At 44.2% G+C, this 16,612-nt stretch overlaps 1 protein-coding gene across 1 annotated transcript in view; it reads right to left on the bottom strand.

Annotated features, from left to right (window-relative positions):
- Positions 1-1,668: 1,668 nt before the first annotated feature.
- Positions 1,669-16,612, bottom strand: part of LOC147441541 (NAD(P)H-quinone oxidoreductase subunit M, chloroplastic-like) — a 29,734-nt gene continuing 14,790 nt past the window's right edge. The window contains exons 2-3 of the mRNA XM_086483145.1: positions 2,032-2,195; positions 1,669-1,865 (exon numbers count right to left, since the gene is read on the bottom strand). Of these exons, the coding sequence (XP_086339271.1) occupies positions 1,688-1,865; positions 2,032-2,195 (342 nt within the window). The 3' untranslated portion in view covers positions 1,669-1,687. The remainder of the gene's footprint in view (positions 1,866-2,031; positions 2,196-16,612) is intronic.

Genomic DNA, 16,612 nt, shown 5'->3' with positions numbered 1-16,612 from the left:
GTGTGTGTGTGTGTGTGTGTGTGAGAGAGAGAGAGAGAGAGAGAGAGAGAGAGAGAGAAGGGTACTATGAGTTTACATATAGCCATGCGATGAAGGGTCCTATGAGTTTACATATAGGCATGCGATGAAGAAAACATCAAGACAAAGAGAGAGCTACAAAGATAAAGGCACAGAAAACATTAATGACTTATAATTACTAAGGAATTTACAAACTATCACCACGACGGGGAAAGATAAGGGTGTACAAAGGTGCACTCACCATATGGCGTCGTCATTAAAGCACTCCTTCATGTGACACATCCTCGACTAGCATCTTAGCTAGCTTGCCTTCTTCTACTTGTCGGCTGTCACACCTCCCCTTCTTTTGAAAGAAAAGGTTATTGAGCCATTACTCTTATGGTTTTTGGTATGTCTCCATGTACCATGTATTGTATAAAAGTAAGACCTTGGGCCAAGAAACTAAGACATCAAGAAGGGGAAGGGGGGGGGGGGGGGGGGGGGGGGGGGGGGTGGCAGATTCCCCACCAACGATCCATGCTGCTCAAGTTCTAAGGTTAAGTTGGACAGAAATCAGTGGGACCGTAACTTTCAAGTTATGAGGTCTATCGCGGTACCGCTTCAGACAGATTGGGGAGATTTGGGCAGTCAATGCCATCAGTTAGGTACAATTAACACAAAAAAAAAGTCAATTTTGCCCACGTAAACTGTTTAGGAATGGTCTTTGTTTATGAGCGCAATGTGATTCTACAAAAACTTTTGTGGCTCTTTACTAATTTTTGGATAAGAGTAATGCACTCTTTTCAGTATTTGGAAACCAATGATTTATCAATATGTTATTCTAGATGTCACAGGACCTAAGTGTTGCTGATGTTACAATGAGGCTCTAAGAAACTGTTGTAGCAGTCACTTAAATGCCAGTGCAAATCCAAGGTTACCTGCCCCAACTTTTGACAAAACGACGACAGTGAGGAGGAGGTCAAAGCCTTGATAAAAATAGCCAGAAGCAACCACCACCTCCCCCCAACCTAGTTTGGTTGCGACACAATGGATACGCTGAAACGCACGACTTATATCCTGCCATCAGGGCAAGTGCGAGGCCCTGATGAGTAGGAGGGTGAGGGGGTCATGGCACAGCTTTGGGTGTGAGTCTGAGTGAAACAGGCCCAGTGCTGATCTTGGTGGCAATAGAAAATATTCAGATGAGAACTTGACGACCGAAACCAAATTGTGTCCTCTGCCACCATTTTGGATACATGCCTGTTGGTTTATGGATCATTTTTATGCCACTCAATCCACCTTTGGCCCAGAGACCTAGCTCATATTGCTAGCTTGTGCACATCCTCATGTCTTGTGCTTCACTTTGGACCATGATTGCAAACCTCTCAAATCCCTAGCCCTGTTTAGGCAAACCTCTCATGCCCATTAGTCATAAGATGATGTTTGAATTGCGTTACTTAATCATTCATTTAACCTTCCAATACCCACACATTCACAATTGATTTTAATTTTAAGCTGGGGGTTTGGACCCACGTTACTTTATCATTCATTTAACCTTCCAATACCCACACATTCACAATTGATTTTAATTTTAAGCTGGGGGTTTGGACCCTTCAACAACTTTAAATACGGCTCTTCTTTCTTTTTATTTAAAAAAGACATGCACATAAATACCGCAAGAGCAAACCAATTAGCGTAAAATGATCGGTAAATTCAATTGACTAAAACTGTACAATGCCCTGAACCAGTTATAAAGATGGCAAATATCATACAAGCTGAACATGGTACAAAGAAGCATTATGATGTCCATTAGTGCTTCAGCGACATCAAAGACAAGCGCCCTATGAATCCGCCAAGGATGAGTCCAGCTAACACATACAAGTAAGCAAAGCTCACCCCATATCAATACTCATACTATTCATTGGAAAGTCATGTACAAAGAAAAGTTATGCGTACAGAATTCTTGGCTACCTTGAAGTGCAATTCCAAAAATGATATGCATTGTCAAATGAAAGCATTAAGAGCATTGCTTACTCTTCCTCCTCATCCACAACATTTAGGCGGGGCTTCCCCATACTGAAATTCAGTACTCTGCAATTTAGATTGTACTTGATTTCGTTCTTCAAAAGCATTTGCCGAATAAAATGCTCCAGATCAGAACCAATCAACCGAAGAGTGTACTCTGTTAAATCTGCACCCTGCTCAAAAACAAGATTTCTAAGAGGTCATGGCACACCTTCAAAAAGACCTCCTTGCCAATGTGTCAAAGCATAAACAGGTTTTTAAGTAAAATCTATCTTTTTTTTAAAAAATAGATTGCATGCATCTCACATTACCGACACCAGCCACTTCAGCAAGCAGTTGTGATTGTTCATAAGAAATGCCAATCAATTCGAGAATGTAACCCATTCTTGCATTTATCCCGCACCGTAGTCGAACAGTTATTTTCTTTACCTCGCTGTGCCCTGGAAGCTGATTCTCTCATCACCACTGATAACCTTTTCAAATAAACATATCTCTTTCAACTATTATTGTGGTAGCTTATCAGATGTAAATATATTTTCCAACTATTTATTGTGGAGAGAGTATAAGGCAATTCTTTCTTGATTGGTCTTCCTATTTTTGGAAGAGAAAACAATTTGTTAGTAGGTCAAGCCACGAGTAAGACGTTACCATCCTTTGTGATTACTATTATTAAACAAATAATGGGAGATTTGTTGGTGCTAATTCTGTGGAAGAAAGAGGTAGCTGGATAGAAATATAGAGAAAGGGAGAGAGAAATTGTCAGAGTGTGCAGCGCATCTGCAAGGTGGACATATTGCTCTGCAGCTCTAACACCCCCCACACACACCACAAATGCTGAGGAGCTGCGGAGGAAAACGCTAGTACTGACAGTCTGGAGAACCAGAATGAGTGCCAAGCCAAAAGGATGAACGGCCCGACGCCAAGTGATGATGAAAAAAGTGGAGGATACATTAATCAAATTACACATGGAAGCTGAAATAATGACAAAGAATGGAACAAGTCGTGGAAGAGGATAAAATGGAAGTGCCAAAGATGAACGTATCATAGCCCATTGGATATGGTAATGGGAGAGAGGCAGAGAAGTGATAAACCCCTGAAGCAAAACACTCTAACCAAAGGAGAGGGGTTTCCGAGGTCGAGCAGAAACCGGCAATACTCCCAAGTCTACAAGAACTGAAATAGGAGTAGGGTTAAGGGGCAAATGAAGAGACTAAAGAGCAATAAAGGCAGCCGATATCTCAGCCAGCAGCAAGGGTAGAAAGATGGGCTGAAAACACAGATCTCGACGATGCCGATGATGAGCAACAATGAGAGCATCGATGCAACAAGGGAATGGCCGAGGAGAGGCTCAATGGGTTGCCAAAGTACCGGACCGCAATGGGAACCTCGCAAACGTAGATCCAAGCCGTTCTCCGGCGACAGAAAAGGCTGAAATCTGAAAACGCTAGGGTTGATCTGCTGGACTGCAAGCGATGGGGCTGATCTAGCAAGTAGAAGAAAAAACGCTATGGCTGAGTGCTGTTGCAGAAAACGCCACAGCTGCTGTACTAAAAACGCCAAGCTGAGGGAGCACTAGCTGTCAGTGAGTGAGATCGCTAAGTCTCTGGCTCCCTTTTTAGGACAAATTTGCTGGTTATAAATGACTCAAGGCTTAGGTAGGACAAAACCTCTGTCAAATTCCTTAAAATAAATCATTAAAATGAATTATTAATAAGTTTGACCAGGGTTCAGTTTTTGGGTGTAATTGTCGCACATCTGCCCACTTGGGAATCCGATTGACGCAGCTCGTTGGATTTCTCTAATCTAAAACTATATGTACGTCATGCCAAATGTCCACAATAGTGTAATAACATCTATCAAAACGGGGTCCCAAAACTGGAAAACCTGATCTAATGGACACGTACAAAAATGCAAGTCTTGCAACAAGCTCACAAAATTGCCGATACTAATCCTCTTAGGATTCTAGACACTCCTATCTAGATATAGATGGTAAACTGGCTTTGGAAGTTGATGAGGCATGTCCACGTGGCACACCGAGCCATGTGCACATGACATCCCCTCCTGCTTAAGTATGAGGCTAGCAAATCTGGATAGTCTATGATAAATTCCTCGTCCACCCAAGCAGCTTAATGTGTCCCTCGATCCTTGAACTTCAGGAAGTATTGCCTTGCTTGCTTCTTTGATCCGTGCTTCAATCGATGTAAAAGGATCTTCTACAGCTCCATAACTTCGGCTTTATTGATTATCTCCGGCTGCTCCTCGTCTGGAGCGCTCGTTGGATAGAAACTTTCCTCAGTAGACACTGACTCTATGTACTCATGCACCAAACTCCACCAATCTAGCACTTTTACAGTTCACCCTAAACAATTTAAGCCAAGAAACATGGAAAACATTATACATTGTCCAAGAAGGTGACAAACGTAATTGCATGAAAACATCATTTACCTTTTTGATAATCGGTAACGGACCATACATACGAAATGAGACACCTCTTATCAACTTGCTTGAAACGTTTCTTCATAATCCTTAAAAACACCTAGTCACCCTCCTTGAATGAGACATCCTGTTGATGCTTATTAGCATTCCTAGAATAGGACTCTTGAGTCTTGCTAAGCCTAAGCTTGATACTCTTGAGTACCTCGGCATAGTTTGACTAACACAATTAGCATCATTGAATTTAAAAAAAGACATAGTCAACAAAGACTGAAAAGTTCGGCCAAACGCAGCCTCATATGGAGTACGATCAATTGTACTAGAGAACATATCATTTAAGCTCAACTAACCGCAAATATTGTTTTCACTTAGTTGTTGATCATGCACATATGCTTTGAGAACATTAAATGCCAACTGGTTGTATATTTCGGTTTGTCCATCAGATTGATTGATTGATTGCCAACTGGTTGTATATTTCGGTATGATTGACCTTTCCTACTCAATGCATCAACAATAGAGCTAGCTTTGTCAAGTACATACTCAATCATACCACCAAATTGCCCAAAAATTGAGACCATCGCGCTTGTCTATCACTCCAATGCGCACTAGGCATAGATTGAAGCCACCTAAGGGCTTGGTGATTTGTGCAAACAACAAACTCACGCACATAAATGAAATGCATCCAATATTTCAATGCATGAACAACAGAGAGAAGTTCCTTATCACAAAGAGAATAATTTCTCTCAACACTATTTAGTTTACAAGAGAGAGATGCCATTGGATGATTATTTTGTTGTAGCGTTGCGTCAATGACAATGTTACTAGCATCTGTCCAAACCCCAAAAGGCGAGAGGCAAGGACGAGGCATGGTGCCTCTGTGACTGCTACTTTGAGCGCTTCAAAAGCACTCTTAGCTGATGGCGAGTCTTGACATCTTTTTAACAAACTAGACAATGGTACGGCAATAAGTGCAAAGTGCTTTATATGAGAGCTGTATACTTGACACAAGCCCAAAAATGAGCGAACATCATATGCTGCCTCGAGCAGAGGTCACTCTCTTACCTCACTTATCTTGGCGGGATTAAATCGAATGCCGTCGAGAGAGATGATGTAGCCCAAATAGCACACACTAGTCACAAGAAATTCCGACTTCTTTACTGCAATATAAACATGGTTAGCATCCGATTAGGCCAAAACTTCTGCTACATCTATAGCACGCTACTCTCCGGAAAGTAGAGAAAATGAGAATATCATCCTGAAAAATAAACACGCACTTACCGACCAAGTCATGAAGATATGCATCATCATACGATTAAATGTACCAGGCGCACCCGTGAGACCTTACAACATAACAATAAACTCGTAATACCCGCACTTGGTTCTATAGGCGGTCTTGTAGATGTCTCGCTTTGTGATTCTTACCTGGTGGAAGCCACTCTTCAAGTCGATCTTCGAAAACACTTTAGCCCCATTGAGACGCTCCAAAATGTACTCGATGCGAGGCATAAGAAATTTGTTCTTGGCCATCATCTTATTGAGGGACACGTAATCCATACATAACCGTGATGAGCCATCTTACGGAAAAAAAAAAGAATAGGAGCAGCAAAGGACTTACACTAAACGTATGAAACTCCTATCCAACAACTCACCTAGTTGGCGCTCTAGCTCCTCTTCTCATTAGCCTTGTTCAAACGATATGAAAACTTACTGTAACAAACTGCTGACGTGTCAAAGCTTAAAGAATGGAGCCAACTTACAGATATGGCCGAGGGGCCTAAACCCTAAGAAGAACAAGTAACAGAAGAAGTGTCACAAAGTGATGACATGGTTGCCCGAGAGCAAAAACCCTAACCCTAATTTTTGCCAGAAACCCTAACTGCTGAAACCCTAATTCTGAAAACCCTAACCCTAACCCTAACCCTAAGGGCAACAAGGAGATTTTCGAAAATTGCGTTGGCTGATGACGTGGCAGGTTGTACGGATTTCCGTGATTTACGCTGACAGCTTTTTGGCTTTGCTTTTGGACCATAAGCTTTTGAGTTTTAAAGGCTTTTTACTGTAACTACTTTTCAAGCCAAGGGCCTTAAATATGAGGTTAGGGCTCATTCTCTGGCATGCTTCCTGGAGAAGGAGCAGAGTCTGGAGTACCGGCTTGTACTGTGTTGATGCAATATAAAGAAATACCGAAAGGGGCGCCAAGGTTTGGGGTCAATACTCTCTGGGGTGGAATTCCGCCACTCCGTGTCGCGTGTCGTCTCTCTCTTTCAGTTCAGATGTTATTGAAGTGTTAAAAGTCTGTTCAATCTGTTCTTTGCTATTGGCACGTGGTACCCGCCTTGTTACACTTACACACACATTATGCTACGTCCACTAGGTCGATGATACGATCCTTAGATCGCTCGGGAGGGAGTGTAGAGGGAAGATCATCCTGGAGAAACACGTGCTCAAACTTGGCAAACAACTCACCATACCTCTCAGGAATACCCACGTTCCTTGATGTGGGGTTGACATAGATGACCGCCGCTTGGGCTCCTCGACGTAGCTCCCTTTTAGCTTGGACGTCAAGGATAAGAGGGAGAGAGAACATCCTGCTCTCGCCTCGAATGAGCATTGACTGCAACACATTATCATTGATGAGAAACGTAAACTTCTGTCAATTAATAATGGGCTTGAACCTGCAAAACCACTTAAAGCCCAAAATGACATCACATCCTGCAAGTTTAGAGACTACAAAACGACGAGTGAATTTGGTTTGTTGAATGACCGACTTGACATCATCACATTCTTGAGAATTCGAAGCGTCCATGCCTTCAAAGAACCCCTACAATGGGAGAGTGGGGATAGGAGAAGTCTGAAGACGTCTACGTTTCACAAGAGATTCACTTATTACATCATGAGAACTTTCAAAATCAAACAACACAATGGCCCTTTGACCATTACATGTCCATAACATTTTATGAGTTCGTCTTCTTCGAAAGCCCCCTCTTGCTTAGCTTCTTGATAGCATTCACCTGAAGAGTGAAGTCAGAAGTTGACGCAATAAAGGTTTCAATTCCTTGAGCAATTTTCTCATCAGGATGAAAGTTGAGGTTTTTCAAATTTTCCTTTACCCTTATCCTTAGATTTGTCGGCCTTAGATTGATGAGAAGAAAAACTAGAAGAGTTCTTTTTATTGTTACCATTTCCATTAGAATTTTTCTCGTTGTCCTTAGAGGAGTCATAAGAGGATGAGTTACCATTACCGTTTGCCGTCTTGAGCTTACCCTTGTTGTGCTTCATCTCGTGGAGTTGAGCCAAGCGTATCGCCTCTTGCAATGTCTTTGGATCACCAACTTCCACGTCAAACTCGATCGAATGGTCCGATCCAACGAGAAAGGCCCCAACCTTTCCTCATCCGATTATTTTAATTGTCCACCTAACTGAGACACACGATTAGCATACTGTTAGGTGCAGCGGAATGATTGTTTGCGCTTTGCTCGAGATGAGTGCTCCGAACTATGCTCAAGGTTCCTTTTAGTTCTTATGGAAGGGAGAGCCTTCCGTTCTTAGTGGAAAATGCTATGATCACGAACAAAGTGAATGGACAATGTGTGTGCAAGTGCATAAGATTGAGAGATAGAGAGAGAAGAGAGATACGACACCAGAGACGTTGTAAAACCCTCCTCCGAAGGCCCCACTCTCGTCGGCGAGAGTGGTCTACTTAATGATTGCACAAAGTGGTACAATGCGTATGCAATGGACTAGTGCAACTTGGACTATGCCGATGACGACGACGGTGATGACGACGACAACTTGATGGCTGAAATCTGAGATCTTCTAACTGCTGAATTTCAGGACTGTTTCGGTGGCTGAAAATGACTGTTTTGGCTGCGTTTTTATGTGCTGAAATTGGGGGAACTGCTGCAACCAATGGGGGCTGAATCTGCTACTGTACCATAGGGCTGAAAACGCTGCCTTTCTGACGCGGCTAGGGCTGAAAAGCACTAACGCTGGGCTGCCTGTGTCCCTTGCCAAAACGCTGGGCTTGTCGGAGACCAAAAACGCTAATAGGCTGAAATGGAAAAACAATAGCAAACTGGGACTTGATGGCGATGCTGGGGATCTGCAGCCGCTAGGTAATGCTGATGAGGCTGGCGATCAAGCAATGCTGGAAAACGCCAAGTCTGAGGGTAGGCGAGGATGGGAAATCCAAAAACGCTAGGGGTGCTGGGGGAGGTACTGCTGAGAAGTTGCCTGTTGAGCGGGAAGCTCTTGCTGCCTCTTCTGCCAGAAAGTGCTAACTTGGGTTTGCTTATATATTAACTTAGCAAAATTGCCCTACCTACTCTTGTTGGAAAGTCACTTAAAAATAATAAGTGAAAAATACCAAAAATAGGGAAAATAGGCTAAATGCACTAGAAAATTCCCCTGATGGAATCTGATGGATTCTGAAGGGAATACTGATGATCATGTTGTGTGCAACCAGAGGATATGCATCTATGCTAAGTGACTCAGCATGCACGGTCTACGAATAGACTCACAAAAGTGCCAGATCACTGCTAATCTAGACTTGACTGGACTGACTGAACCCTGATCATGCTGTAGCTTGTCCACGGACACATAGGGTTGGGATGTGTCACGTGACATCCCCTCCTTTTCAAAGTGAGGTACTAGTACCGAACTGTATGGCGTCGAGGGAGATCGCCAATAGCATCCGGAATCCTGGGAGGGACTCTTCGCCGGCCGACTCTGATGTGTGGGTCGTGCGGTGTTAGGTGCAGCGGAATGATTGTTTGCGCTTTGCTCAAGATGAGTGCTCCGAACTGTACTCAAGGTTCCTTTTGTTCTTATGGAAGGTAGAGCCTTCCGTTCTTAAGGAGAGAATGCTATGATCACAAACGAAGTGAAAGGACACTGTGCGTGCAAGTGTATGAGACTGAGAGATAGAGAGAGAAGAGAGATACGACACCAAAGACGTTGTAAAACCCTCCTCCGAAGGCCCCACTCTTGTCGGCGAGAGTGGTCTACTTTTGATTGCACAAAGTGGTACAATGCGTATGCAATGGACTGATGCAACTTGGACTATGCCGATGACGACGACGGTGATGACGACAACAACTTTAGGGCTGAAATCTGTGGTCTTCTAACTGCTGAATTTCAGGACTGTTTTGGTGGCTGAAAATGACTGTTTTGTCTGCGTTTTTTAGGGCTGAATTTAGGGATCCTCTGCAACCAACTAGGGCTGAATCTGCTGGGGTTTTAATGGCTGAAAACGCTGGTTCACCTGCAGCTTGTGAGGCTGAAAATGGAATGCTGATCTAATGCTTGCTAGCGTTAGTAAAACGCTACTGTTCTGCTTCAACCAATGCTGAAAACCAAAACGCTGGCTGACTTGTGTCCTTCGCAAAACGCTAGGCTTGATAAACTCCAAAAACGCTGATGGGCTGAGATTGGAAAATGCTAGCAAACTGATGCTTTTGTTGGCGATTGGGTGGATCTGCAACGGCTAGGGGACTGGGAGATGATGGCGATCATGCAAGGGATGGAAACGCCAGGGATCTGGGTACTGCTGCTGATGCGGAAACTGTCAAGACAGAAAACGCTAGGTGCTTGATGGTGTTGGCGATGACGACAATGGAAAACGCCAAGGGTTCTCACTGGGTTCTGCTGAGAAGGTGCCTCTTGAGCGGGAAGCTCCTGCTGCCTCTTCTGCCAGAAAGTGCTAACTTGGGTTTGCTTATATATTAACTTAGCAAAATTGCCCTACCTACTTTTGTTGGAAAGTCGCTTAAAAATAATAAGTGAAAATAACCAAAAATAGGGAAATAGGCTAAATGCACTGGAAAATTCCCCTGACTAAATCCGATGGATTCTGGAGGGAATACTATGATCATGTTGTGTGCAACCAGAGGATATGCATCTATGCTAAGTGACTGGGCATGCACGGTCTACGAATAGACTCACAAAAGTGTCAGATCACTTCTAATCTAGACTAACTGTCTAGACTGACTAAACCCTGATCATGATGTAGCTTGTCCACGGACACATAGGGCTGGATGTGTCACGTGACATGCGGTACTTGAACTTCATAAAGGTCTGCAACGTTTGCTTCTTTGGGCCGCGCCGAAAGCGACTCAAAGTCCTTTGTGGCTCCTTCCTTGCTTCAACTTCGTCTAGAGTCGCGCTTCTTTCGTCTTCAACAATCTCCATGGCTGAAAATTCCTGAAACCATCTCCAACACAAAACCATGAACATACCCATTCCATGTAAAGTGAAGGAAAAAAATCTTGTCTTCTCTAAAGACTATGTATGCAATGTAGATGAACATAGAGATGGAATGACAACCCGTTCATCAAACACATGCAAACAATGAGATCGCATCTTTTCTGTTTGATCGAAATCAATCAACTGTGGCAAATCACAATGGAAATGCCCATGCTTGGTGCTCATACTATCATGTGCTCGTTCGGAAACTGTGTCATGCCAAGGAAGAGACATAGAATGTGACTTCCTGACATACATACTTTTCAGCTTTTCATGAAAAATCCGCATACATTCGTGCTCATCCATGAGAGAAACATGCTCAACATACAATATGTCATGCCTAGGAAAAGGGATCACATAACGATGTTGACTAAAATACAGCAAACCATCACGAATGAAACACTCGAACAATGCGTGCGTATCAATCATGCGAAACATAATACTTCCTGTGAGGGTTCTTTGGACCTAAGCTTGAGAGCCAAGATCGCTTCTTCTTGAATGATCAAATCGTCCTGTGGGGGTTCTTTGGACCTCGACTCGATAGCCAAGATCGGTTCTTCGTGATTGATTGAACCTACAACGACGTTAGCTTCGCTAGAAAAAGCATCCACTAACACATCATCCTTCTTGTGAACAATCACATCTTCTTCATGCAATTCATCATGCTTGTGAGAAATCACATCTTGATCATGCAAATCATTGGCATCCAAATCATCATGCTTGTCATTCAAATCATCATGCAAGTCATTGTCAATCAAATCATCATGTTGATCATTGTCATTCAAATCATCATGCTTTTCACAATCATGCAAATCCTGTGTATCATGCTTTGGAGAAGAAGAGACTGAGCGAGTCTCCTTTCCCCAAATCTCTTGCATCTGTGCCTGAACTTGAGAATAGAGTCGCCAAAACTCTTTGTTGTGGTGGTCGCTCTTTTCTTTGAGGGCTTTGTTCTCGCGATCAAATTCTGCTCGTCTTGCTTTGTTCTTTCGATCAAATTTTGCTTCTCTTGCTTTGGCTTCCAAGCGTGCTTGCTCGCTCTCACGCGCTATGGCTGCCATTCTTTCTTGGTACCGGTGCTCTATGGCTGCCATGTCTTCTTCGTAGGCTTTTCTTTCTTCTTCTCGTTCGGCATCTCTTGCTTTGTCTTCTAACTTCTTGTCCATCATCCTCTTGTCGAAAGCCTCCATAGGAGTTAGTGCAATTGGTGTCGTAGATGGGGAAGGGTCGGAAAAACCTCCTAGTGGGGAAAATTCTTCTTCGCCTCTCTCATGCTCATCACCTCCAAGCGAAGTATCCATTCCGCTTCGAGTGATGACCATTCTGCAACCGTGGGTTCTTGTGGGTTCTTAAGTTCACAAGGAACTTGGGTTCTCGAGGGTCTTGGGTTCTTAAGGTTCTTGAGGTTCTTGAGGTTCTTGAGGTTTTCTTTCGCTTGCAAACCGTGTTTAAGAAGGATCTTCTCTTCACCCGAGTTCTACTCTTTTCTGCGGGCGCACCCCTTGGCGGCCTTGCGCTCACACCAAGGTTGCTTTTTCCCACCTCACGTTGATTGGCCGGCCGCTAAGTGCACGGTCCGCTCTCAATGAGTGAAAAGAGACACAAGGGGAGGCTGGACAAGCCCTTCTTTCTTGGGATTCCTGTCACTCTTCAACAAAACACGATTAGGAATCGATACGCCCAAGCGAGCTTGGGTTCGTGCGATCTCAACAAGCAAAAAAAATCTTGTGGTTCTTGTGGTTCTTTCCTTGAGTGATACAGAACACTGTCAAAGCTCTGATACCAATGTTAGGTGCAATGGAATGATTGTTTGCGCTTTGCTCAAGATGAGTGCTCCGAACTGTGCTCAAGGTTCCTTTTAGTTCTTATGGAAGGGAGAGCCTTCCGTTCTTAGTGGAAAATGCTATGATCACGAACAAAGTGAATGGACAATGTGCGTGCAAGTGTATGAGACTGAGAGATAGAGAGAGAAGAGAGATACGACACCAGAGACGTTGTAAAACCCTCCTCCGAAGGCCCCACTCTCGTCGTCGAGAGTGGTCTACTTAATGATTGCACAAAGTGGTACAATGCGTATGCAGTGGACTGATGCAACTTGGACTATGCCGATGACGACGACAATGATGACGACGACGACTTGATGGCTGAAATCTGAGATCTTCTAACTACTGAATTTCGGGACTGTTTCGGTGGCTGAAAATGACTGTTTTGGCTGCGTTTTTATGGGCTGAAATTGGGGGAACTGCTGCAACCAATGGGGGCTGAATCTACTACTGTACCATAGGGCTGAAAACGCTGCCTTTCTGACGCGGCTAGGGCTGAAAAGCACTAACGCTGGGCTGCCTGTGCCCCTTGCCAAAACGCTGGGCTTGTTGGAGACCAAAAACGCTAATAGGCTGAAATGGAAAAACGCTAGCAAACTGGGACTTGATGGCGATGTTGGGGATCTGCAGTCGCTAGGTAATGCTGATGAGGCCGGCGATCAAGCAATGCTGGAAAACGCCAGGTCTGAGGGTAGGCAAGGATGGGAAATCCAAAAACGCTAGGGGTGCTGGGGGAGGTACTGCTGAGAAGTTGCCTGTTGAGCGGGAAGCTCCTACTGCCTCTTCTGCTACAAAGTGCTAACTTGGGTTTGCTTATATATTAACTTAGCAAAATTGCCCTACCTACTTTTGTTGGAAAGTCACTTAAAAATAGTGAAAAATACCAAAAATAGAGAAAATAGGCTAAATGCACTGGAAAATTCCCCTGATGGAATCTGATGGATTCTGAAGGGAATACTGATGATCATGTTGTGTGCAACAAGAGGATATGCATCTATGCTAAGTGACTGGGCATGCACGGTCTACGAATAGACTCACAAAAGTGCCCGATCACTACTAATCTAGACTTGACTGGACTGACTGAACCCTGATCATGCTGTAGCTTGTCCACGGACACATAGGGTTTGGATGTGTCACGAGACACATACGACATCACAGGTTGAGACAAAGCCCAAAAATCCTCCTTCAATCCTTTAGATATTGTGGAGGCAAGAAGCGCGTCTTTAAATCCTCCTCAAACTCCTCCCAACTAAGCTCGTGAGGGGAACAACAAGAGACGCCGCCTTGTCGGTGTCACGTGCGCACTGCAGTTGAGCCACGTGGACAAGGTTCTGCTACAATCTAGCAGTAGTCCTAGTTTAGCATAGGACCTAGCCTAGCACTTCGTGAGCCTCTAGCAGGACATGCATGTTCAGGCAGGTTGTAGTTGCATACCCTCTCTTGCATAGTACAATCATTTCAGCATATAGGCGTGGGAATGGTCTCTTAAGTTATTCATATGTCACATGACACATCCAACCCTATGTGTCCGTGGACAAGCTTCAGCATGATCAGGGTTCAATCAATCTAGTCAGTCTAGATTAGAAGTGAACTCGCACTTTTGTGAGTCTATTCGTAGACCGTGCATGTCCAATCACTTAGTGTAGATGCATATCCTCTGGTTGCACACAACATGATCATAAGCATTCCCATCAGAATCCACCAGAATTAGTCAGGGGAATTTTCCAGTGCATTTAGCCTATTTTACCTATTTTTGGCATTTTTCACTTATTAATTTAAGTGACTTTCCAACAAAAGTAGGTAGGCCAATTTGGGTAACAAAATATATAAGCAAACCAAAGTTAGCACTAAATGACAGAAGAGGCAACAGGAGCCAAGCTCAGCAGGCAACTTCTCAGCAAGACAGACTTTGGCGGTTTCCCTCCAAGCAGCAGATCCCCCATCCTAGCGTTTCTTCATCAACATTGCATGGCGTTTTTGCACCAGCCAATCATCGCCATACCTTCCACTGCATAGCGTTTTTGCATCAACTTCATCGCTAGCAAACCCAAGCAGCTAGCGTTTTTTATAAACCCCAGCCTAGCGTTTTTGAGAACATCAGCCCTGGCGTTTTTGAATAACCAGCCTTGCAGATCCCAACCCTTGCAAATCCCAGCCTTGGCGATCCCAAGCAGTAGAAGAACCGCAAGTTTCAGCCTCGAAAGTTAGCAGATTCAGCCCCGGTAAGACCATCAGTTTTCAGCCTTGAAGATCCTCAGTTTTCAGCCCTAAACCTGCAGATTTTCAGCGTCAAAGACCCACAGAAAACAGCCCCCAAATCAGCGTTTTTGGACTAGTCGCAGATTTCAGCCCATAGCGTTTTTGGACAGTAGAAAGATTGCAGATTTCAGCCCTTAGGTCGACTTCGTCATCGTCGACGTAGCCTAGACTTGCATCAGTCTCATGCATACCATTTGTATCAGATTGTGCAATCATAAGTAGACCACTCTCGCCGACGAGAGTGGTGCTTTCGGAGGAGGGTTTTACATCTCTGGTGTCGTATCTCTCTTCTCTCTCTATCTCTCAGTCTCATACACTTGCACGCACAGTGTCCATTCACTTTGTTTGTGATCATAGCATTCTCTCATTAAAAACGGAAGGCTCTACCTTCCATAAGAACAAAAGGAACCTTGAGCACAGTTTGGAGCACTCATCTTGAGCAAAGCGTAAACATTCATTCCGTTGCACCTAACATCATAAGTGACCTCTTAGCCCGTTTTCATCAAGGTCGTGAAGCAAGATTTATAACAAACCCAATACCCGCAGCACCTCGACCAGCACCTCCAACATTTTCAGCCCATTCCACCAGCATTTTCCTCATCAGCACCATCAGCGAATTCAACCTTTTTCGGCCAGCAAATTCAGCACTTTAGATCGGCCTTTTCAGCATGCAGTAGACCAATGTTTTTACCCATCACATCAGTTTTCAGCATCATTAAATTTTAGCCTCTGTCGCATCAAGTAGCAGATCTCGATCTCAGAGCCTCGTGTTATTCAGCATTCAGCCCGTAGCCTCGCAGTACAGGTATCCACAGCAAGTACCTGTCACGTGACACATCCAACCCTATGTGTCCGTGGACAAGCTACAGCATGACTAGGGTACAATTCAGTCAAGTCAGTCTAAGAATAGGAAGTGATCTGGCACTTTTGTGAGTCTGTTCGCAGACCGTGCATGTCCAGACACTTAAGAGTAGATGCATATCCTCTGGTTGCACACAGCATGATCATCAGTTTTCCATCAGAACCCGTCAGGAGCATTTTTATAGTGCATAGACCTATTTTCCCTATTTTAGCCAATTTTCACTTATTATTTTTAGGTGACTTTTGTTGGAAACTGGGTAGGGCAAATCCACTAAGCATGTATAAATAGAAACCTAGCGCTAGCACTTTCTGGCAAAAGAGGCAGCAGGAGCACCTTTGCTCAACAGGCAACTTCTCAGCAAGACTCACTCCATCAGCAAACCTAGCAATTTTGGACAAGATCAGCCCTTGCGTTTTTGTTCAGCAGATCAGCCTCGGCTACCGCAAGACAGCAGAACCTAGCGTTTCCAACAGCAGCACAGCAGAACATCTCTAGCGCTAGCAGATTTCCACAGCAGATAGCAGATTTCTCCGCAAGATCATTTTCAGCCCTAGCCCTTTTGCATCTGCAAGACACCTCAGCGTTTTTGCAGATCTTTGCGACAAATTCAGCCCTAGGACCAGCGTTTTCAGTTTTCAACAGTCAACCGCAGTAGAGTTCCCGAACCTCGCAAATCTCACCTTCCTGCAACAGATCCTCGCCGCACGGCCAGATCCCGCGAGGTTTGCAGTTTCAGCCCGGAAAATGCAAACTTTAGCGTATGCGTTTTCAACGCATCTTCGTCGCATCGTTGTCATCGACATCGTCACCGACATAGCGTCAGAATTCAGCAGATAAAGATTTGCAGATTTCAGCCATTAGCATTTCCAGATTTCAGCCCATCTCGTCGTCGTCGACATCGTCGGCAAGTCCAAGCATTGTAGAGATTTGTGCAAACAATAATAGACCGCCCTCGCCATAGAGAGTGGGG

The sequence above is a fragment of the Adiantum capillus-veneris genome, chromosome 15 (genome assembly GCF_014529385.1).
Source record: "Adiantum capillus-veneris isolate H3 chromosome 15, ASM1452938v2, whole genome shotgun sequence".
Taxonomy (NCBI): Eukaryota; Viridiplantae; Streptophyta; class Polypodiopsida; order Polypodiales; family Pteridaceae; genus Adiantum; species Adiantum capillus-veneris.
The sequence above is the reverse complement of the archived record's forward strand: the minus strand, read 5'-3'. Positions and strand labels throughout refer to the sequence as shown.